General features: G+C 54.2%; 1 protein-coding gene across 3 annotated transcripts; it reads right to left on the bottom strand.

Moving 5' to 3' along the window:
* Nucleotides 1-863: 863 nt before the first annotated feature.
* Slc22a15 (solute carrier family 22 member 15) lies at nt 864-22,269 on the bottom strand. 3 transcript variants are annotated; one of them, XM_070006422.1, is made up of 13 exons: nt 22,171-22,258; nt 21,610-21,807; nt 16,340-16,546; nt 10,584-10,716; nt 9,662-9,826; nt 8,535-8,664; nt 7,409-7,624; nt 6,566-6,706; nt 5,389-5,474; nt 4,087-4,207; nt 3,051-3,122; nt 2,405-2,588; nt 864-1,557 (listed from the first exon to the last, which is right to left on the bottom strand). In XM_070006422.1, exons 2-13 carry the CDS (start codon nt 21,616-21,618, stop codon nt 1,468-1,470), a joined length of 1,554 nt encoding a protein of 517 aa, XP_069862523.1. In that variant the 5' UTR covers nt 21,619-21,807; nt 22,171-22,258; the 3' UTR covers nt 864-1,467. The 3 variants fall into 3 exon arrangements, with proteins under 3 accessions (XP_069862523.1, XP_069862522.1, XP_069862524.1); XM_070006421.1 differs by lacking the exon at nt 21,610-21,807 and having other exon boundaries at nt 22,171-22,269; XM_070006423.1 differs by lacking the exons at nt 864-1,557; nt 3,051-3,122; nt 21,610-21,807 and having other exon boundaries at nt 2,442-2,587; nt 22,171-22,269.
* Nucleotides 22,270-24,003: the final 1,734 nt, after the last annotated feature.

The following is a 24,003-nucleotide window of genomic DNA, read 5'->3' as shown; positions in this document are numbered from 1 at the left end:
CCAACGCTGGCCCTTAGTGGAACTCACTTGGGCAGGTCAGGTGTGGACTGGGAAATGCACCCACCGAGCAGCCAAGCACTCGTCTTCAAAGCCTTCAGCCAGACGGACAGGCTTTTTTTGAACTTATATGTTATTTCATATGGTATCCTTACTGGTGTGTGCACGTGTATGTGCTGCCACTGGGTCTTGAACTCAGGGCTATGCACACTTACATAGCTTTTGCTCAAGACTGGCGCTCAACCGCTTGAGCCACAGTTCCACATCTGTTTTCTCGACTAGTCCTATGAGCCCCTTGGATTTGTCTGCTCGGGCTGGCTTTGAACTGTGATCCTCAGATCTCAGCCTCCTGAGTAGCTGGGATGACAGGCGTGAGCCACGGTGCTGGGATCAGGTGAATGAATGATTCTAAGAGCCATGCTCAGCTCAACACTGACACCAATTCCTCCAGAGCCTCACTCACTAACACACACACACACACACTCACACTCACCCTCCCACACTCATGCCCCATGCTCACACCCCCATTCACCGAGACTCATACACCACTCACGTGTGCACACACCTCCACACCCCCACTCACACACTGGGCTCTCAGTAGGTCCTGCGCTCTGGCCATCTGCAGGATTACTGTTGATGACCCCTTTGGTTTGCTTTGGTTGATTTCCAGGAGAACACGCAAGACCTTGGGAAAGACCACAGTTCCCTCTGGAATTGTAACAGTCACGTGACACAGGACGGCAGATTTCTGTAAGCAGGAGCCGAAGGCGGGTCTGGGTCTCGAGGGGGAGAGCAGCTCTCCCACCCACGCCCTCCCTCACTCAGTGTGTGAATGTGTTCCCAGACAGACAGCTGACACCAAGGGCTCCTGTCTGGACATCCATTTATTCAAAAGTTGAACAAGCTGCGAGCGGGCGGCTGGCACCTGTGAGCCTGGCTGAGGACGGCAGTTCAAAGCCAGCCCCAGCAGCAAAGTCCATGAGACTTATCTCCAATTAACCAGAAAAAAAAAAAAAAAAAAACAGAAGTGGAGGTGTGGCTCAAGAGGTAGCGCCTCAGCCTTTAGGGAAAAAGCTCAAGGGCAGTGTCTAGGCCCTGAGTTCAAGTCCCAGGCCTGATGTGCGCGCATGTACACACACAGAGCTCCTACGGTCCTCTTCCAACGTGGGGCTCCAGCTGTGCCATGTCTGGAGGAAGGCGGGCGCCCCCTGGACACCCCTTCCCCCAGCCCTGGCCACCGTGGGGAGCGAGCCCCTGGGCTGGAGGTGGCCATGCTGAGCTGAGCTTGAATTTGAGACAAGAGAGGTGCTGTGCAGAAACACGTGATGCTCGGTGACATCCTCTCCCCACCTCCCCGGGCCTGGGAGGCATCGCTCCATGCCAGGCATCCGTCCATGTGACTCTGCAGCTCTCCCTGGAGAACCACGGTGACCTTCCTCCTCCTCCGCTTGAGAAGGAACGGAGCTGGCTTCATCTGAGCATCTGAGTCTCTTCATCAGCATCACAGAGCTCTTCCTCTTCCTCGCTCTGTCTCCCTCCCTCGCTGTCCTTTCTCAAAGGCTGAAAGCAGGGTGCCGGTCACCAGTGACTGGGCCACATCCCTGGTCCTCAGGGAGGACCTGTTGGGGCGCCCTCTGCTGACGGGTGGCAGAGGACACAGCGCCCCAACAAGGTGCCCAAAGTGTTCTAAGAAACATTCATTTCTCATGTAGCAGGGGTTGATGCTCACACCTGTCATCCCAGCTACTCAGGAGGCTGAGATGTGAGGATCACAGTTCAAAGCCAGCCTGGACACATAAATCAGAGAACCTCTGATTTCCAAGGAACCAGCAAAAAGCCAGAAGTGGGCATGTGGTTCAGGTAGTAGGGTACTGTAAGGTCCGCTCTGGGATGGAGAGCAGACTCCACCCTCCTCGCAGCAAAGTCTCCACCCAGTACCTGCGTTACCTAGGCAACTGGCACACCTGGAAGAGGTCACATCTGCATCTGCTGAGGTCATATCTGGATTCGATGTGGCCACACCTTTCTCCGCCCATACCCTAGATAAGGCCTAGCCCAGGCCCAGACACCCTCTTTCCCAGGCCTTTCCCCGCCACGTGGAGGGTCAAGATGGCCTGGTGCCAGCCAGAATGATGAATAAACCTACTCCTTACCTGAATACCACGTATGTGGTGTGATTCTTACTCGGCTACCTCTTTTTAAAAACCTAACAGGTACCAGCACTGGCACTGAGGGGCGCGGGGGAGAAGGAGAGAAGCTCATGATTCCTCAACCATCTTCATAGTTTTTGCAAAGCGAGTGCTGTTAGATGCCACTTTTTTCTATTCTATGTGATCCAAATATTCTATTGATCTCAACAACTCTCATTATCCAAGTGGAAGTTGGGTGCAGCGAAGGCGCCCCATACCTGAGATGGGTCCAGGGTCTGTAAGGACAGCGCTTCGTCCCCGAGCCGCCTGTAGGAGTGGAGGTCAGCAAAGGTCTCCGGCAGGGGGCTGTGAAGGGTTTCCGGCAACAGCAGGGTCAGGAGGCCGGAGGTCAGGCCCAAGGCTCCGAACACCACGAAGGGCAGGAAAGGCTGCACCAGCCTCTGTGGGGGCACGGAACCAAACACAAGCAAGCCATGACTGGAGCGGCTGGGACGGAAGGCCAGCAACGCTTGCTGTCCTGCTCCCCAACCTTTCCCAGGGTGCAGAGATGGGACTTGATAAAGCAACATCAGCCCAGAGCTGCGCACTGATGGCTCACGCCTGGAATCCCAGCTACTCAGGAGGTGGAGAACCAGCCCGGGAAGGAAAGTCTGAGACTCTTACCTCCACATAACCAGCAAAAAGCTCAGAGTGGAGCTGTGGCTCAAGTGGCAGAGCACCAGCCTTGAGCAAAAAGGCTCAGGGACGGTGCCCAGACCCTGAGTTCAAGCCCCATGAGCGGAGGAAAGCAGCCCGTCCGTCCACCCCGTGGGAGCCCGTTGGAGAACCGGCTCGTTCTTGTGCCCGCCCTGCGTGCCCTCTCCCAGGCGTGGCTGCTGAGGGCAGAGAGGGGGAGCGCCAAGCAGTGAGGGGACAAAGGGGGCCATCATCCCGCCGACCCGGGAAAACATGGAGCACGCGCCCAGCCCGGCATTCCTGGGGAAGGAAACACAAGCAGGCCAATGAAGGGCAATCAGATGCTGGTGCAGGCCTGGGGTGCACAGAACCACACCGCCTACTGGAACCTTCTATGGTTGATCAGTGATGGTGATTTCTCTGGCCGTAGGGACACTGCCGGGCCTGGGAGGCTGACAGTACTGGCACAGTGTTGAGGATAAGGAACGGACAATTATAACTTGGGATCTCATTCATTCATTCATTCATTCATTCACCTCAGGGCCAGTAGTGAGGCTTGAAACTGGGAGCTTCAAGCTCTGGTTTGGGTTTTTCATTCAAGGATGGCACTCTACTTCTTCTTTTTTTTGGGAGAGGGGCCCGGTTGTGGGGCCTGAACTCTGGGCCTGGGCGCTGTCCCTCAGCTCTTCAGCTCAAGGCTAGCGCTCTACCACTTGAGCCACAGCGCCACTTCTGGCTTTTTTCTTTTTGCTTATGTGGTGCTGAGGAATCAAACCCAGGGCCTCACAAATGCAAGGCAAACGCTTTACCACTGAGCCACCTTCCCAGCCCATGGCACTCTACTTCTTGAGCTACAGCTCTACTTCTGGCTTTTTTGGGTGGATCATTGGAAACAGGAGTCTGCCCAGACCTGCCCAGGTGGGCTTTGAACTGCGATCCTGGGATCTCCGCCTCCTGTGTGGCTTGCATTTCAGGTGTGGGCCCAAACTAGGCCGCAAACTACTTTTCACAACTAACATTTAGAATCTCATCTTTGTGATTACCGTGTGACTTGGTCTTTCACCACTGTGTGTGTGGGTGACACCTTCATGCAAAAGACTCTCGTCTGACTCATGGTTAATCCTGGGTCAGTAACTGGTTTGGGTGGACAGCCCTTGGGGTTCGGGTGAGGGCTCAGCAGGGTGCCAGGCCTCAGCACCCTTGGGTGGAGGGCGGGGCAGTCCCATGGGGCTCTGGGCACCCATGAGGGCAGCACACGGCTCACCTGACCACCGTGGGGTACAGCTCCGAGGTGTAGATGTAGGCGGTGTTGAAGGCGGCGCTGATGGTCAGCTTCCCCAGCAGGGCGGAGGACCGGCCGCTGGCCACGGAGAATACACCTGTGCCTGGCGAACAGGGCTGTGCAGTGAGGGCTCCCAGCAGCCTCCACGTCCACCTGGCCAGCAGAGGAGGGACAGGCCTCTCTGTCCCCTTGGCCAGCAGAGGGATGGGGGCAGGGGAGGGGGTAAATGTTCCAGGACTATCACCGCGCCTGAGGTCGGCGGCTATGGGTCGAGGTTGCTGGGGGCTTCAGCCCACGCCAGTTTGGCCTTGTCTGTGCCACGCACCACACAAGTGCCACTGGTCCTAAACACCTCGATCTATTCCCTTAAACACCCCAATCCGCGGCCTCACGCACCCCCGATCTACTCACTTCAACATCCCAGTCTATTCCCTTAAACAAACACCCCAGTGTACCCGCAAGCCCCTGTACAGGATTGGCTCCATGCCCACCCTGTGGCCACTCCACCCCTCGGCCACGCATGCCAACGCACTGTGCTAGCAAGTCCCACCCCTGTCCTCCGTCCATGCCACTTCTGGTTGTGTTTCTCAGTCTGGAGGGGTTTTCCTGCTCATTTGCATGTCTGCTGGCGCGTATGTGTGTGTGAGTGCATGCATGCATGTGTGTGTATGTGTACTGGACTGTAAACTCAGGGCCTTGCACTCATGCTTAACTTTGCCCTTGAGGCTAGCACTGTGCCACTTGAGCCACAGCGCCACTTCGAGTTTTTGCTGCCTAATTGGAGAGAAGAGTCTCACAGATTTTCCTGCCTGGGCTGGCTTCAAACCACAATCCTCCTGAGTTGCTAGGGATACAGGTGTGAGCATCAGTGTCCCTCTTTAACTGTGATTCTTTGCTCTCAGCGTTGCTTTGAGGTGCTTGGGGGGTGAGGCACTGGAGTGGGGTGCCACGCCGGGGCTAGTGCACCCATCTCCCATCCAAGGCTGTAGCTGGTGGGCGCTGTAGGGTACCCCTCACGAGGCAGCCCCTCCCAGCCTGCCAACAGGGGGCGCAAGGCAAGCTCAAGCTGGCCCCTCACTCCTAGAATGGTTTAGGTAAGGTGAGGCACATGGCCACTGCTCCTCCACACAACTGCCGAGAGAGGCACACTCGTACACACTCACACACACACACTCACACACGCACGCATGCCTGACGGCATGGGGGGGGGGGCAGCAATCCTCTGTCTGTATAAACGTGCTTTGCAAATGCCTAGGTTTTGCAAACACAAGGTCGAAGGCCTACCTTTCTTCTCGGGAATGAACACCACCACGAGACAGGCCAGGCCTCCCAGGAAGAGAAATGCGGCTAATGTCCGCTTGCGACCAAACCTGAGCAAGGCAAGGGGATCTCACATTGTCCTGCCCGCTCAGCTCAGCCGCCCAGAAAACTCGGCCCCGCCCTGGCTTCTGTTCTTAAGTGGCAATAGGGGCTGGTCCTGAATGGTCAGGACACGAGGCGTGAGCACCTCTGTCTACCTTTGAAAGAGCAAGAGTAAACACGGGAACGAGAGTGTATCCTAGTTGCTATTTTATTTTATTATTTATTTATTTTTGGGTCCGGTCGTGGGGCCTGAACTCTGGGCCTGAGTGCTGTCCCTCAGCTCTTCAGCTCAAGGCTAGCGCTCTACCACTTGAGCTACAGTGCCACTTCCTGCTTTTTTCTTTCTGCTTATGTGGTGCTAAAGGAATCGAACCCAGGGCCTCATGCATGCAAGGCAAGCGCTCTACCACTGAGCCACCTTCCCAGCCCCCTAGTTGCTATTTTAAATGCTTCCGATCCATACCTGAAATCCCAGCTACTAAAGATCTGAGGATCATGGTTCAAAGCTAGCCTAGGCAGAAAAGTCTATGAGACTCTCATCTCCAATTAACCAGCAAAAAGTTGGGAGTAGAGAGATGTGGCTCAATTGGTAGAGAGCCAGCCTTGAGCAAAATGCCAAGCAAGAGAGTGAGGCCTGAGTTCAAGACCCAATGCCGGCATGCATGTGTGTGTGCGCACACATACAAATACATATATGTATAATATGTTATATAAGTATATGTGTTTAATTGGATTTAAGTCCAACTAGCTACACATATTGGGCTTGTCCAGCTGGCCTGCCTGGAGCCACAGTTCTCCAGATCTGAGCATCTGGACGGCTAGGGTTACAGCTAATTCACCAGTGCTCAGCTTGAAAAAGGGGTTCTAGCTGCATGGGCCTGAGAGGAATTCTAACTCAAGGTGATCAGCAGTCTGTGCCTGCAGCCCAAGCCACAGTATTTGGCATCTACCTAGGACAGGGGGTGTGTGTGTGCGCGCGCGCATCCTCTGCGGTGCACTTTATTTTGACACATGCTCACTGGTCTTTTGTTCGGGTACTCAGAATTGAACTTAGGGCCTGGCTCTGCCCCAGAGTCCCTTAGTCACGGACCGCACTCACCACTTCTGGTTCATCAAGTAGATGCAGATCGGATAGGATGGGATCTCGACGAGGCCTGATAGGGCCAGGTTGAGGTAAATGCTTCCCCCAAGGTCTCCGGCACTCAGTGTGAGGCCATAGTACACCAAGCTGCACACGAACCTGTGGGCGAGTCCCGTCAGAGATCAGAACAGCCCGCCCGACAGCGCCATCTGCTGCCCACCAAGCTTTGTGTCCTGAGAGAAATTTCTAGTCTAGCCGGTGGGCACCGGGCCTCATGAGCACCGGGCCTCACGCCTGTCATCACAGCTGTTCGGGAGGCTGAGGTCTGAGGATTGCAGTCCAAAGCCAGCCCTGGCAGCAAAGTCCATGAGACTCTCATCTCCAGTGAACCTCCAGAAAAGGCGCTGGGGGTGGAAGAGCCCTTGCTTAGCAAGCGCAAGGCCCTGAGTTCCGTGCCCAGCTCTGCAAAAACAACAACAGCAAAACCCAAGGCAACCAATCACCAAAAAAGCCAGAAGTGGGGTTGTGGCTCAAGTGTCAGCGCTTCCGCCTGGAGCAAAAAAACCAACTCAGTGGGAGCGAGAGGCCCTGAGTTCAAGCCCCAGGACTGGCACCAAAATGAAATAAAATAGATTCATGATTCAGAAAACTGTTCCCACCATGTCCCACCCCACTCCCAGCCCCATGGATGGAGAAAGTGGGCACATGGGCGCCATTCACGGCCAGTCTGTGTGGAGAACCCAGGCCGGCCCTGGCACCCATGCACGTGCCACCTGACAATCACACGTCCCTCACACCCCTTTTTTTGGATTCTGACTGAGCTGGAGACAGGAGACTCCCCTTCCCACCCCCTGCAATTACCATGCGAAGGCCAGGATGAGGGTGTGGCAGAGGAGAGGGCGGTGGCGGCACAGGTCCAGGAGGCTCCCGGTGCCCGGGCAGCTCCCGCCAGGCGCCTGGCCTAGCGTCACGCGGTGCACGGGCTGGCCGTTCCTGGCGGCCAGCAGGCGGAGCGCGTCCTCCGCCTCCCGCAGGCGGCCCTGTGAGTACAGCCAGCGGGGAGACTCGGGAATGGATCTGAAAGAGACGCAAGGCAGGCTGCACTGGGGAGACCGTCGAGGACCGGGGCTCACCATGGCCCAAAGCCCAGCAACCTGTGAGGGGTCCTGGGACTTGAACCCAGGGCCTCATGCTTGCTAGGCAGGCACTCTACCTCTTGAGCCACACCTCCAGTCCTTTTTGCCTTTGGTGTTTTTCTATGAGGGGCTCTCATGGAGTCTGGGCTGGCCTGGGCTGTGATCCATCCGCTTGTTTATCCTACTCATGAATCCAGGACTTCAGACATGCACTACCCAGGGCAGCTGCCGACTGAGAGGAGGTCCTACACTTAGCCTCAAGTGGGCCTCAAGGCGTGATCCTCCTGTCTCCGCCTCTCAAGCATCTAGGTATATAGACGTGAGCCGCCTGAGCCAGCTCAGGAGAACGCTTTCTACTGTGTTATTTTCTGTGCTTGACCATTCTCTTGTTCTCAAAGAGAGTACGAAGTCAAGTTTCAGTCCAGACCCCAGTGAATCTCAGAACCTGAATAAACAGCTACTAAATTAAACAGTGATCAAATTAAAACCTCAGCACGTTTATGGTGCTGAAGAAAACTACCTTGGCTGAAAACTATGTGTATGCTAAAGCTTTAAGTGATTAAAAAAAAAAGAAAACTAGAGCCAGGTGTGGCCACACTTGTAGTTCTAGCTACTCAAGGGGCTGAGTTTTGAGTTGGACCCAAGGCTAGGAGACTCTAATTGCCAATTAACTAGCAAAAAGCCAATCTGGAGTTATGGTTCAAGTGGTAGAGCACCAGCCTTGAGCCAATAAAGCTCAAGGACTGAGCCCAGACTGAGTTCAGGCCCCAGGACCAACATGAAAACAAACAAAACAACAACAAAAAGAATTTCCTCATTCAAGTAAAACTGCAGGAAGAAAAATAACTTACAGAGATAAGAGCCAGACAGCCGTTCCCTGCAGGTTGAGTGTCAAGGCCAGGGTCCTCCAGGAGCGGACCAAGTACCCGAGCAGGGCGCACTGTGCAATCCCCACGGCGAAGAAGAGGCCGCCCAGGGAGCCTAGCAGGGAGGAGGCAGACCTGTGAGTTGGCACAGCCCGCTGCGGCCCGCCTCCCACTGCAGCCCTGAGCCGGCCCAGCCCAAAAGAAAGACACACACACACACACACACAAACACACACACACACACACACACACACACACACACACACGGACTTGAACGTGGGGTCTCAACGCTCTCACTTGACATTCTCACGGAAGGCTGGCACTCTACCACTTGAGCCACAGCTCCGCTTCCGGCCTTTTGGTGGTTCACTGGCGATCAGAGTGCCGTAGCTTTTCCTGACTGTGCGAGAGCTGACATGGCACTCACCACCGGCAGGAAATGCTGCACCTGACCCCAGGGGGAGGGGCCCTGCTCTGTGCCTGGGCACACGAAGCCACCCACCATACAAAATCACCTCCAATCTGTACAGGGAGCCCGCAGAACACCAATGCGAGGTGGGGATGCTGCGTGAGCAGCACAGGCCCACCTAGCAGGCAGAAGGTTGTGAGTTCGAACCTCAGTATTGCTCAAAAAGAAAAACAAGCAAAAATCCCACCCAGTCCACCTCTTGGCTTACACCTGTAACCCTGCCACACCGGAGGCCGGGCTCAGGAGGATCGGGGCCTGAGGTCGGAAGGTCAGCCCAGGCAGGAATGCTGCGGAGACCTCCATCTCAATCAGTAAGTCAGGTGTGCTGGTGCACCTCTAACGGAAGCTACCGGAGGGTACAGGCAGGAGGATCGTCCAGAGGAGGTCCAGACCAGAGTGGTTGAAACCTCAAGACCTTTCCAGAAAGACAGCTAAAACATTCAAGGCTGGAGACGTGGCTCGAGGGGTTGGTGAAGCCGTGAGTTCAAACACACGTTTCACTTTGTGTATGCACATGCTCCAAAACTGGGGAGGGGGCGGGGGTGGAGGAAACCCTGAAATCTGAACAGCTCTGCCCCCAGGCGCTCAGTAAGGACTGGGCCTGAGTGAGGGACACTGCTCCGACAGACCCCCCCCGCAGTACCTGCCAGCGCCCAGTAGGAGGCGCCCAAGCACTCGTTGAGCAGGACAAAGGCCACCAGCGACATCCCGCCGTTCATGACGCCCACCAGGAAGCGGGTGGCGGCGAAGAACTCGTAGGAGGGCGAGAGCCCGTTCGCGATGGCAAATAAGATGTCAAGAGAGAGACCTAGAGGGGAGGACGGCGGCGGTGATCCGGGCGCCCCAGGCCCGCGGGCTGACAGGCTGCGTAGCCAGCGGGCTGGCCCGTGCCCCGCTTCTCTGGGAAACTCCAAGGAAAAGCCAACTTATGTCTCACGCATGGCTTCGTTATTCGTAACCCGGTTGGAAACGGAACCTTCTTGCTCACACGTCGCCTGCTGGCCGGACGAGGCCGGCTCTGCACAGTTTAAGTGGCATGGATCAACGCAGGGAGAACTCAGGACTGGAGGGGAAGGCAGGCCATCTTCCACTGCCCGCCTTCTAGAAGCGCAGCGTAAACTGCAACTTGCAGGGTGCAGATGGCCTCCCCGATCCAAAGTGCATTAACACACATCTGGGCAGGTTGCTGAACACGGGGGTCTGAAACAATGCCACTTGCAATTTGGTCTCTTTACTGCGCTAGAAGAAAGTTCAGAACCCGGAGCTTGTGAAACTCATGACTGCTAACCTTAGCTACTCAGGAGTCTGCGATCCGGAGGATCGAGGTTTAAAGGCCGCCCAGGCACGAAAGTCCTTGAAACTCAAACAGCAAAAATGCTGACCTGAAGGAGTGGCTCTTCAGGTGTAGAGCACCACTGTGAAAGCCAGAAAGCTGAGCAAACACCGGGCTCTGAGTTCGAACCCTGACACTGATAAAAAACATAAAATAAAAAACCCATGAATTCCCCGAGAACTGTAATAGCCCCTTCCATCCTCTAACTGGGTTCCTGAATTCTCCGGATTACCTGCGAGGTAGACTTTCTTCCTCCCAAAGCGATCCGAAAGCTGACCAAAAGAGAGGACGCCCACAAACACGCCGCTGAAGAAGAGGGCGCTTGCTGCGCTGACTTTGTAAGATCTGTCCGCGATCAGAAACCACTGCAAGGATGCAGACAGAACTGTCACAGGTGGACTGTAGCAATGATTTCAAAACTAAGAGAGAACCTGTTCCGGGGGGCATCTGTGCTGCACCCCCCATGTGTGGCCAGGGCTTGCTGCTCTCCAGCCTTACCATCCAAGGAGCCCGACCTTCAGTAAAGCCAGAAACTTGGGACCACAGCAAATCATCATCGTCATCCTTATCATCATCATCATCATCGGCAGTCCTGGGGTTTGGACTCAGGACCTTACATTTACTAGGCTGGTGCTCTTACCACTTCAGCCACACACTTCAAGTGCTGACTTTTTGTTGTTAATTGGAGATGAGTGTCTCAGGGATTTTCCTGCCTGGGCTGGCTTTGAACCTCGACCCTCTGCCCTAAGCCTCCTGAATAGCTGGGCTCACAGCGGCGAAGGCAGCAGCAATGACAATGTACAATGCTTCACTGACTTGTTCTGAAATGCAATTGGCCTTGAAAGTCAAACACCTGCTTTTCTACATGTCACACCCTTACTGTCTGTTCTGGTGTTTCTGTGCTTATAAAAGTCTAGCCTGGAAATTTAGTCTTATTTATTGTGAACCTCAGTTTTTCTAGCCTGTTTATGCAGCCAAGATACAAAGCTGGCTGCTTAATTAGTAAGAAAGGGCAAATCTGGCTGCTCAGTGATCAGCTATTCCCCTGATCACCACTATGGAACTTCCCAAATCCATCCATGGAGCAGCCAGCGAACCTGGACGGAAAATCCCGGATCCAAATGGCACCGAGATTCCTGGATTTTCCTGCTGTCAGAGCTGGCAGGGTGAACGCCAAGATGTTCAGGGAAGGAGGGGAAATGGGAGCTTGGATTCTTTAAAAAGTAAGGCAGTGAGGCAGTGAGGCGGCCAGCATCACCCAGAGACCTTCCTCATAGCTCAGGTGCTGGGGCCAGCCAGTGTCCCTGCGGCCAGACGCCACTCAGGGAGGGACCCCGGACAGGGCCTTGCCGATGCTGGTGGAAGTAATGTGCTTTCTTTTCAGTTTTTTAACATTTAAGATATTACTTGCAAGCAGACCCCAAACCTGCTCTGTGAACCAAAGGAGTTATCATTTTTTCCTTTGTGTACCGATACTGGGGCTTAACCTCAAGACTTGGACACTGTCCCTTAACTTTTTTTTGTTCAAGGCCTGGTGCTATACTACTAGAGCCACACCTCCACTTCTAGTTTTTTGCTGGCAGTTAAGAGTCTGGGAGACTTTCCTGCCCAGACTAGCTTTGAACCAGAATTCTCAGATCTCAGCCTCCAGGATTACAGGTGTGAGTCACAGGCACCAGACCTCTTATGGCTTTTTGTGAATGGTAGGCCAAATTCTGAAGCTACAGCACATAAAAGTTTAATAAAAAAATAAAAGATTCCTTTCTTTTCATGCACAGGAGCAGAACAGGAAGAATAGAAAGACAAATATTACCAGTGTTTCAAGTTGACCTATGTAAATCTATTTTCGTGTTCTACCTCCTCCTCCATGTTTACAAAATTAAGTTCATGAACTGAGCATTTGCTATACTTAATTTTCCAAAAAAAATATTTGAGGGGCCTTGCACACATAACAAGGATACAAGGATACAATCGCTCCTCTGAAGAAAAACAGGGCTGAGAAGAAAACAGACAGCTGGGGGTGGGGCCTGCAGCAGGTGCAGGGTGGGGGCCTGTGGCAGAAGAAGGTGAGGAGGGCCCTGGAGAGGTAGCTGAACCAAGCACGGGAGGGGGGAGGAGCCTGGGTCTAAGCTTTGATTCTCACTGAAGAGATGGCAGCCCCAGGAAAGAGGGCAGGGGCTCTGGGTGAGCTGGCCAGCCCTGGATGGAGGGGGTTCTGAGAAAGAGAATAATGGCTGAGCATGGACAGTAGGGGCTCTGTCCATGATCAGGGCTGATTGAGGCCCCAGGGCTCGATTAGCTCAACCACACAGGAAGTGGAGACTGGAGACCATGCTTACAGGAAGTCACACAAAGCGTCCTTCACATGTCCCTGAATTCCTCAAGCCTTAAGGAAATGTGACAAGTCAGGCCAATCATTTTTTTTCTGACAACGCAGAAATAGGCTAACCTGGGCTGGGAAGGTGGCTCAGTGGTATAGTGCTTGCCTTGCATGCATGAAGCCCTGGTTTGACTCCTCAGTACCACATACACAGAAAAAGCTGGAAGTGGTGCTGTGGCTCAAGTGGTAGAGTGCTAGCCTTGAGCACAGAGAGGCTCAGGGACAGTGCACATGCCGAGTTCAAGCCCCATGACTGGCACAAGAAAAGAGAAGAAAAAGAAAAGAAAAGAAAAAAAGGCTAACTTGGAAAATGAGTTTTAAAAGGGGCTGCACACTTAACATAATCCTAAAAACAAAATTAATAGCCAAGTAAATCAAAATATAGATACAAATGTATCACAGGCAGGCTGCCCTATCTTCTAGAGCAAGGAGCTACTAATCTCCTCCCACCAGATATTAACCAACCAGCTCTCACCTATTAGTCTCCTCCCACCAGATAATCAACCAACCAGTTCTCATGTATGCATTAGTCTCCTCCCACCACAGCTACACAGAAATGAAGTAATGCTGGTGAGCGTGGGTTAGGCTAGAAAGTTCCATGTCAGGCACAGTGGCAGTAACAGGGCTGTCTGCTAAGGGATGGCGGGAAGACAGCTGTGTGCTTTAACTTGAGTTCCACAGGGGTTTCGGTGTCATTTTTCCCTAGTTGGTCTTCTGTTTCAAGGTTTATCTGGCCCACAACTCATTGTGCACCAGGGTTTGAAGTCAGGTCTTGCACTTGTTTTTGGCTTGCTTGCTCAGTTGGCACTCTACCACAACTCCTGTCTAGTCTTTTGCTGGTTATTTGGGGGATAAAGTCTGTCAGACTCATCTGCCCTGATCTGGCTCTGACACTTTATCTAAGACCTAACAACCCTATTTTAAATTATGATACTCAGCAACCAGCCCCAGGCTTTGTTTCTTCTCTTCTTTCTTTTCCTTCCTTTCTCTCTCCCTCCTTCTTCCCCTCCCTCACTCCCTCCCTCGCTCTTTTTTCCTTCTTTCTTGTTACTGGGGATTTCCATGACAAAACATACAAATGAGATTTGAGATCTGCAGGCCTCTCCTTGAGCCCAGAGACAATCTGACAGCTAGAATTCCTTAGTTTTTATTGTAAGCCCCTGAAAAGCATTTTCATTGGTCCATAAAATATTTCTACGGAGAGCAACACACAGGGTCAAGGCAGTATGAAAAAACACGGTGCCATGTGGTGCACCGGTGACCCACAGGCCAGCATGGCGGCTGCGTGGGTGAGTCAACTTCCTTCCCTGGCTGCCCAGCATTAAAAAGGCAGACTTGTTGGAGCCCATGCAGTCCACTTTACCAGCTCAGCCACCCAGGAGGTGGGCAGCACCTGCAGAGGGGTAGGGCATAGCCCACCTGGTCCTGATGCAATGCACAGGAAGACAAGCCACCTGTCCCCCCAAAGTCTAGTTACCCCTTACACGTGGCCCCACCAGACTGGGCATGTGCTTGCTGGCCTTCCTCGTGGCTGCAAGCAGTACTTTGGGCAAAGTAAGTCATAAGATGCCGGCCTCCAAAACTCAGCCTCCCGGCATTCGGGTACGGTGGGACTTTGGAACCACACAAACAGCAGCTTCCTCCTGGGTGCCTGGATTCACCACCGAGGACCCTGCCCACCACAGAGACAGCACGGGCTCTGTGGTGGACAATCTTGAACTACACCTCAAGCCTCCCCTGTCCTGTCTTTCCCAGAAAGAAATTATTTCCCGCTTGGTAGAGGAAGATCTCAGCCAAGGAGAAAATCGAGTAATTGGAGATGCCTCGTGACGTGGGAGCACTTGGGCAGGGTATTTTGGGAACAGTTTCATGGTGATTAACGAACTTGACTCATTTCAGTGTAGCTGTCACTCTGAATTACCAGCTAATGGGTGAGGTGTATGGACAGAACAACAAGTAGTGCAGGCGTAAGGAAGCAGACATTTAAATAAAAATTAGCCCTAAAGCAATTAATTGCAGTGAATTATCCAAGCACTTTCAATACACTGCCTTTTGACCCTAGAGATGGGGGTGGGGAGGAACACACTGACTTTAAACTAACAGTCAATTTCAACTCTACTGTACCTACAATGCTATTAAATATTTCAACCTTACACTTTTTTTGGTTGGAAACACTAACGAAGCACGGTAATTGTGTGCTGCTGTGATATTTGGTACTGTCTAATGAGTCGGAGCTCAGGGAATAATTTGAATACAGAAGGCAATAACTGACTACCGAAATTCCGCTCAATGATGATTAGCTCATTTTAGAATATCTAGATTCCTCAAGATTAGGAGATTTTTTTTTTTTGGCACTAAATACCAGGTGAATCACATCACTTTTCATTCATCCTTCCCCAAACTCCACTAAAAATGTTCCTCAAGGTCTGAAGCAAGGGCCATAGCTGCCAACAAGACCTTTCAAATGTGGGGTTTTAACACTGTGTCTTCAACTGTGGGCTCTGCAGATACTATTTTCAGGGAATAAATGTGATCAAAGTACTTTATACACATGTATAAAAAAGAGAATAATGAAAGAATAAAATAGCCAGGTACCAGTGGCTCACATCTCAGGAAGCTGAGATCTGAGGATCCTGGTTCAAAGCCAGCCCAGGAAAGTCCCTGAGATTCTTATCTTTAGTTAACCAGGAACAACCCAGAAGTGGAGCTGTGGCTCAAATGGTAGAGTGCTAGCCTTGAGCAAAAAGGCAAAAAGGCTAAGGGACACGCCCAGGCGCTGACTTCAAGTCCAGTACTGGCATATACATATAAACATATATGTACTCGTTCACACACTTACATGTACCCACTGCACCTGTGAGCCAGGCCCGCTTACCTCAGAGGTTCACACACATGCACACACATGTATGCACATTTACATATGCACACTCGGTGCACCTGTGAGCCAGGTCCACTTACCCCGGAGGTGTGCCCACATGCATGCAAACACATGTATGCACATGCACACACAGCACATCCATGGGCCAGGCCTGCTTACTTTAGAGTGATTATACCTGCATGTACATACACACACACACACACACACACACACACACACACATACACACACACACGAATACTTGGCGCACCCGCAGGCCAGCCCCACTTACCCTGGAGGTGCGCACACCTGCATGCACACATATGTATGCACACGCACACACGCATGCTCGGTACACCTGTGAGCCAGGCCCACTTGCCCTGGAGGTACGCACACATGCATGCACACATGCACACTTGGCACACCTGCGGGCCAGGCCTGCCTACCTTAAAAGCGTGCATACCTGCACGTGCACAAACACACACTCGGTGCACCCATGAGCCAGGCCATCTTACCCTGGAGGTGTGCACACCTGCATGCACACACATGTATGCACACGTACACATGCACACTCAGTGCACCTGTAAGCCAGGCCTGCTTAGAGTGCTTACACTTGCACACACACACGCACACTCAGCATACCCACGGCCAGGCCCACTTACCCCAGAGGTATGCACGCCTTCATGCACACACATGTATGCACACGTGCACACACACACACCCGGCCCACCCATGGGCCGGGCTTACTTACCTCAGAGACGATGGAGGTGAAACTATTGCTGAACCGCACATGCTTACGCAGCTCGCTGATGTGGGCCATCGGGACCCAGCTCCCGAAGGCCTCGGCCTGGGACCGGTTGCTCCATGTCTGGTTGGGCAGCGGCCCAGCCAGGTCCCAGCGGTAGGGGGGCGTGGCCCCCACCAGTGCCATGAGGATGGCCTCAGAGGCCACATAGAGCTGAAGGAGCAAACACAGGACCGGATGTTAGCTGCAGGATAGACTGAGCCAGCAGGTCCCCATGGGGAACATGCCCACCAGAGGGACACACCCAGAAGCGAGGTGTACCCACCCTCTGGACACACCCACCCAGGGGACACTCCCATAAGCGAGGTGTGCCCACCCCTGGGGAGCACGCCCACTGGGGAGGTGTTCCTTGCTTCTGTGTCTGTGAACTGTAGAAATGGGCGGAAACACATTCACAACCTTGTTTGATTAGGGTGGGGGAGCATCCTGTGCTTTGGAGTGGATATTTTAAAATATGCCCGAAAACTCAAAAGATGTAAATAAATTCAACACCCCAGGTGTCATTATTTCTTTTTGTCGGTGGTGGGGCTTGAACTCTGGGCCTGGGCACTGTTCCTCAGCTCTTCGGCTCAAGGCTGTCGCTCTACCACTTGAACCACAGCACCACTTCCAGTTTTCTGCTGGTTTATTGTAGATAAGAGTCTCACAGACTTTCTTGTCTGAGCTGGCTTCAAACCGGGCTGGCTTCAAACAGTGATCCTCAGATCTCAGCCTCTAGAGTAGCTAGGATGACAGGCGTGAGCCACAGGCGCACAGCCAAGGTATAATTACTTTACAACTTTGGTTATGTTTAGTTTTCTTTTACTCTAATCACAATTGTCCTCCAACAACAACAAAAAATAGTGTTGCCCAATCATTCAAGAAATATTTACTGAACATAGCGGCTCACACCTGTACTCCTAGCTACTCAGGAGACTGAGGTCTGAGGATGGAGGTTCAAAGCCAGGTCAGACAGAAACCAGAAATGGGATTGTGGTTCAAGTGGTAGAGAGCCAGCCTTGAGCAAAACAGCTTAGGGACAGCACCCAAGCCTTGAGTTCAAGGTCTGGTGCCAGCACATGCACACACTTGTGCACACACTTATGCACTCACAAAGAAATCATCCCTATTAACTTTGAACTTGCTGTCCTAAAGCACCTTTCAACAGAGTAAGAGTCTGCAAACCCGGACGTGTGGCTTTCTCCGGGCACGTGGCACTGAGCCCATCAGATGGGCGAGCACGACTGTGGAGTGGTGCCAGACTCCTCCAGCGCTCCTCCTCACACCAAGTGAGCCACAGGACCGGACCAGCTGAGGGAGACCCAGAGAGCCGGAGGCGGGGTCACTGACGGCCAGTGGATGACGCGAGTCCTGTCCCGGATGAACAGGATGAACAACAGCTGTGTGGCTCGTGCCTGGCAGCCGGGCTCCACGATGGAGCCCTCAGGGCAGGGTTTGCCTTCCCTCAGGCCGCCCACCCTATTTGCCATCAGCCAAGCCTCTCTGGGGACACTCCCGTCACAACAGCCAAGCAGTGTAAGATTCGGCAGAATCTGTGTGCTTCTTGGCCCGTCTGCATACCATTCAGGACATTTTAGAAGAGGTCATTAGCTCATAAAATTAACCATCTCAGCCATGACAAGAGCAGAGAGATGATACACCTGACGGTACTGTAACGGCGAAGCCCTCTCCTGCCTTCACCAACTGCCCCCTCCCTGGCCCGACCAGTCTGCTGAGAATTAATTGATGGTGTAAAGAAATGAAAATCAGGGCTAGGAAGGTGGCTCAGTGGTAGAGTGCTTGCCTTGCATGCTCAAGGCCCTGGGTTCGATTCCTCAGCACCACATAAGCAAAAAAAAAAAGCTGGAAGTGGCACTGTGGCTCAAGTGGTAGAGCGCTAGTCTTGAGCTGAAGAGCTGAGGGACAGCACCCAGGCCCAGAGTTCAGACCCCACAACCGGACCCCCCCCCCAAAAAAAAGAAAGAAAAAAGAAAATCAGGGCCAAGGGAAGGAAGCTCTGGGGAGGCTCCCTCTGCCCGCCGCCTGCCATGAAGCACGGCCAACCAGCCAGGCCTTTCTGAACGTGGAGCTCTTTTCCTCTGCCAAGAAGACTGGCACCTGCCCCAGCCCCTAACAGGTAACTTCCCAGGCTTGCTTCCTCTCCAAGGCCCCAGATGTTCTCGCAGTCTCTGCTGGCCACAAAGCTCCTTCTAGGGTTTTCTGGATTTTCCTGCATATATAGCTATTCGTTTGACTAGTTGTTGGAGTTCCAAAGTAAACAACCCAGGTCCCCCACCCTCTGCAAAGTGCAGGAGGGAGGAAGGCGGGGAGGGAGGAAGAAAAGAAGGAAGGAAGGGAGAAACATTGGTTGGCTGAAGCAGGTAGCAGTCTCCTTCACTCCGGCTGAGCCCTCGCACTTATCTGCTTTGCTCTAGGGCAGGAAGTAAGGAGGACAGCCTCCCAAGCCTCCTCTCCACCACGTGAGCCATGGAGGAAGGAGTTCCAGAATGAAGAGTCAGAGCTGATGGCTACCTGTAGCCACCACTGGAACCTGGGTAATCGGCGGCACACACATCAGGCCTAAAATCCCCACGATCGCCAGGCACCTATGGCCCACGCCTGTAATCCTAACTACTCAAGAAGGTGAGATCTGAGAATCTCAGTTCAAAGCCAGCTCAGGCTGGAAAATCCATGAAGCACCGAAAAGCCAAAGTGGAGCTATGGTTCAAGCGGTAGAGTGCCAGCCCTGAGTAGAAAAGCCAAGCGAGTCCCTGAGTTCAAGCCTGAGTACTGGCACACAAAACTAAAGCAAAACTACCCTTCATTCTCCTCATAAGCTCCACCAGGGATCTCTCAGTAAGCCATTATCTCCTCTGGTTCACCTCCAGGGAGGGCAGACCAGCGTCTCAGATGGCTGAGTCTTTTTTATCCCCACCCTGTTTCAATACAATTATAATTAGAAAAGTGAATGAATGCACTAGGGAGATTAAATTTTTTTTAAGTTTCTGACAGAGAAGGTTTGGAAAGTAATTGTATCTGAACCCCATTACAGAGCTTTCATAGGACATCTCAGGAAACCAAAGAACCTCCACAAATAATCTCATCACATTCTGATGTTGTGAAGTCATTGCCCTGAGCCATGTTTATTTTCTAAGTAGGAAAGATGAGATAGAGAGTCACTAAGTGGACCCTACAATGTCATGCAATAGTAACAGCAAAATCCCACAACACACACTGCCTAACTGTGGCGCTGGGGCTCTTCCTGGGGAGAAATCAAAGATGGGGCTGGTGGCTCCCACCTGTAGTCCTAGCCACGCAGGAGGCTGAGATCTGAGGATCTCGGTTCAAATCTGCTAGACTCTTATCTCCAATGAACCAGCTGAACTGTGGTTCAAGTGGTAGAGCGCATCCTTGAGCAAAAAGCTAAGCAAGATCATGAGACCTTAAGTTCAAACCCCAGTACTGGTGGTACACATGCAAAAAAATTTCCTATGGTCCTGTTAACTAAACCACGTCCACGCTTTCTGCACCAGCCCGCTCAGCCCCCCAAACTCGACTTCCCCACTGCACGGTGTAAAGGCCTATGAGTCTGCAACTGCATGTGTGAAGCCAGCTGGCATCTCCTTTCCCTAAGACTGGCCACCGCTGGCTCTCTACCTCGTTTGCATGCAGCAAACCTCTGGGAGAGCCCAGTGGGCGGCTCTTCTGCCCCAGGAAGCCCCATAGGACTGGAACACAGGACTTCTGACTGCAGTTGGTAGGTTCTGATCTGCCAGTCTTGGGTCGCAACCTCTCAAGCTCCCTGTGACCCTGCCCCTTGCCCTGACCCTTCTTAGGCCCAGAGGAGCTCAGGTGCAGGTGCTGAGTCTGTGGCTCTCCTCCCAGTCAGCATGGTGTCCCACTTCAGCTCTCCACGGGAGCTGATTTGGTTTGCCAGTATTGCTTTTCTGCTCTGTCTTTCCTCTCTGGCTCTGTTTTCTGACAGTGTGACATGTATTCACAGGACAAGAGTCTGCCTGCAGTCGCTGGCCATCTAGTAAAGACTCCCTATTCAACTTTCGAAGAGTGGCTTCTCTGTTTTCTCACCACAGAAAACTTCCTCCCATGGAAGTCAGCACTGTAATAAAGGGTTTTCCTTGGCTGGGGGGAGCTCAGGCCTGAGCTTGGGTTCCCCAGTTTCCACCCCACCCTCCTGCTCCTCCAGCCCCAAACCTCACCAATCATCCACCATTCAGGAGAGGTCTATGGGGAACTGGAGACAGGCGTGGGTCCCCCTGCTCAGCGTCCCTGAAAGACGCTGGCTCTCCCTGCAAGGCTCCATACAGGTATGGGGCAGCTCCCCCAGCTTCCCAGCCTCACCCACACCCACAGGTGACCCCTCACTCAAGGCCAGCAGCACTGTGCCCTAGACCAGCGAGGGACACGGGCGTGGGGCTCGGCCTGCAAAGTCTGACAAACTGTGGAAGCTGTAAATAGAAGCAAACAATGAAGTTCACCACCTCTGAACCAGCACTCTGGCGGGCTCGGTACCAAACACCACTTAGGACAGACTTGTTCTGAGTGGGTCGACACTGGTGGACTCCTGGAAGAGGATGAAGGGACAGAAGTGGAGGGTGGGGGCAGAGAGGCAGGCATGCAAATACTGGTGCTGGTACTGAGACTTGAACTGGGAGCCTCACACTTTCCCTTGGCTCCTCCCACTCAAGCCTGGCTCACTACCCTTTGAACTACACGGCTACTTTCAGCGGTTTGCTGGTTAAGTGGAGGTAAGAGTCTCACAGAATTTTCAGGCTTCACACCAGAGTAGCTAGGATTACAGGCACGAAGTATACTGGCTGCCAGCCTCAAAACAAACAAAAAAACATTCTTCCCATTCACTTTGTTAACTGGTTCGTTAGTTGAAACTATTCTTCATAAAAATCAAGTATCACGAGAATAATTCTTTTCTCTGAATTAAATACTCTCCTAGGCTTTAACTGACTGTTAGGCCAAGGCGGAGGGCTGGGTCTGAGCAGCTGTGGGCTGGACATGCTCTGCTTCCTCTAAAGCAGTGAAGGCAGTTAACTAATGCCTATGCGGGCTGCCCTCCCCCCAGCCCTCCCCACCACATCCCACCCGCTCAGGGTGAAGGCTAGCTGGGGAATGGCCGTGGAATGCCCGGGACTTCTGGGGAAGGGCTTGGCTTTAGGTCCTGGATATTGGGAGGAAGGAGGAATGCCACGCAAAGCTACCGTGACCTTTTGCATGTGGAATGTTTTTCTTCCCCGCTGGCTGGACGCAGGCCCGGCGTGGTAGGAGAGGGCTGTGAGTTTTGTCTTTGTGTTCTGAGGGTTCCCCCTTCCGCGGTGGTGGTTGTTTTGAGCTGCATTCTAATTCTGTAGCTCAGGCTAGCCCGGAACTCCCGTCCTCCGGCCTGGGTCTCCAGAGTGCTAGGACTACAGAGAGGTGCACAGAGGCGTGAAGGCCGAGCAATACTGCGCACAGCACTGCTGGTTTGCTCCTTCGGGAAGTGTGCACTGTGCACAGCACTGTGGGCGATCCTGGGGCTCAACGACTCAACAGCACTTAAACTAGAGTCCGAGGCCTGGGGGGTTGGGGGAGCCCCGCAGAGCCGGCCGTGCGCACACGGGGTCTGGCGCAGCAGGGGAGGAGGGTGGAGGCGGGGGAGCCGGTTCCCTGCGGTACCCGGGGCGGCGCGGGACGGGACCTTGGCGCGTGGGGTGGAGGCAGAGCGAGGCGCCAGTCCGCAGAGCCGGGGTTCGGGGTCGGGGCCCGGGGTCAGGCCGGGTCGGGCTCACCTGCAGCAGCGCGGCCAGCAGGAAGCACAGGTAGCGCTGGTAGGCGCCCATCGCGCCCGCCGCCCCGAGCGCCCGCTCCACCTCCATGGCCGCCCGGGCGGCCGCTTCCTGCCGCGCGCCGGGGCCGCCGCACCGGGAAGAGGAAGCGGGCGCGGCGGGCGCGGCCCGGGGCGGGTCCGGGGCGACGCCTGGGGAGGCGTGGAGATCTAGAACCTTCGGAGAAAGCGGCCGCCCTTCCCTCGCCGCCCACCCGTCTCGGTCCAGGGCCTGCGCGCGCTGGTTCGCCGGGACCGGCCTGCGGCCCGGGGAGTGCGGGCCCGGGGAGTGCGGGCCCGGGGAGTGCGGGCCCGGGAGTGCGGGGCCGGGAGTGCGGGGGCCCGGGGAGTGCGGGGCCGGGAGTGCGGGGCCGGGAGTGCGGGCCGGGGGAGTGCGGGCCCGGGGAGTGCGGGCCCGGGGGAGTGCGGGGCCCGGGAGTGCGGGCCGGGGGAGTGCGGGGCCCGGGGAGTGCGGGGCCCGGGAGTGCGGGGCCGGGGAGTGCGGGCCCGGGAGTGCGGGGCCCGGGGAGTGCGGGGCCCGGGGAGTGCGGGCCCGGGAGTGCGGGGCCGGGGAGTGCGGGCCCGGGAGTGCGGGCCCGGGGGAGTGCGGGGCAGAGGAGTGCGGGGCCCCGGGGAGTGCGGGCCCGGAAATGCGGGCCGGGGTGTGCGGGGGGCCCGGGGAGTGCGGGCCCTGGGGAGTGCGGGGCCTGGGGAGTGCGGGCCCGGGGAGTGCGGGTCCGGGGAGTGCGGGGCTCGGGGAGTGCGGGCCGCCGGGTTTGCTGAGTCCTCACTGCATCTCAGCAGGCTGAGGTCTGAGGATCATGGTTCAAAGCCAGCCCGGGCAGCAAAGTCCGTGAGACTCTGATCTCCACTGAACCGCCAGAAAACCGGAAGTGGCGCCGTGGGTCAAGCTGTAGAGCGCGGGGGCAGCGTCCAGGCCCAGAGTTCAAGTCCCCTGACTTGAGAGAAAAAAAGCAAGAGCAGCGGACCCCCCCACTGCTGAGCTGTCGTTTAGTCCGTCAAGTCCTGCCGGCTGGGGATGGGGGGGCACAGTGCGCATGCTCAGTTACACCGTTCAAGGATCTGTGTAGGGGGGCCTCGGTGTGCAGTCCCCCCCCCCATAGTGTGCGGTCCCCCCCATGGTGTGCATTCCCCCCATGGTGTGCATTCCCCCCATGGTGTGCATTCCCCCTCTGGTGTGCATTCCCCCTCTGGTGTGCATTTCCCCCCCCCATGGTGTGCAGTCCCCCCCATGGTGTGCATTCCCCCAAGGTGTGCAGCCCCCCCCATGTGCAGTCATGTGTATCCCCCCCCCTCTTACACAGATGCACAAATTCACAAAGAGAATTTGCATGACTTTCAGAACCAAATTAATCCCTCATTTGCTGGCGTGCAGCTCTTGGAGCGAGACGCTCACATTGCATTTTAAACAATGTAAACCGTCTTCTTTATCAGCCTCCATTGGCCTAAGATGAGTCTGTTCACAGCCTCCTTGAGACATGCGCTCAGGTCTGAGCACTGGAAAGCTGGTCATTTCTAGTACTTTCCATCAGCTGCCAGGGCCAGCGGGCATCTTTACCTTTTCCTTCATGCTAGGATCTTTCTGAATCAAATAGAAGTTATAGCCCTCCCCACCCCATACTAAGCATTCAGGAAGGAGTGCTTTCAATACGCACACCCCAATGCATTTTGAATGGTATATTAAAAAACCACCAAGTCTATCTCATCATGATTTTCACAATAATAAGGGCAGGAGGTTAAGTAGTAAGTACACTTAAAAAACACAGGCTCGCCCTAC

This window comes from Dipodomys merriami, unplaced genomic scaffold (genome assembly GCF_024711535.1).
Source record: "Dipodomys merriami isolate MVZ:Mamm:240054 unplaced genomic scaffold, mDipMer1.0.p SCAF_7, whole genome shotgun sequence".
NCBI lineage: Eukaryota > Metazoa > Chordata > Mammalia > Rodentia > Heteromyidae > Dipodomys > Dipodomys merriami.
The sequence above is the reverse complement of the archived record's forward strand: the minus strand, read 5'-3'. Positions and strand labels throughout refer to the sequence as shown.

Coding starts and splice junctions, on each gene's coding strand:
- Slc22a15 (XM_070006421.1), bottom strand. CDS start 22,257: ATGGAGGTGGAGCGGGCGCTCGGGGCGGCGGGCGCGATGGGCGCCTAC. Junction 7,625..8,534: donor GCTGTCTGGCTCTTATCTCT/GTAAGTTATTTT, acceptor CGTCTCTTTCAG/ATCCATTCCCGAGTCTCCCC. Junction 3,123..4,086: donor CTGTACCCCACGGTGGTCAG/GTGAGCCGTGTG, acceptor TTCCTTCCCCAG/GAATGCCGGGCTGGGCGCGT.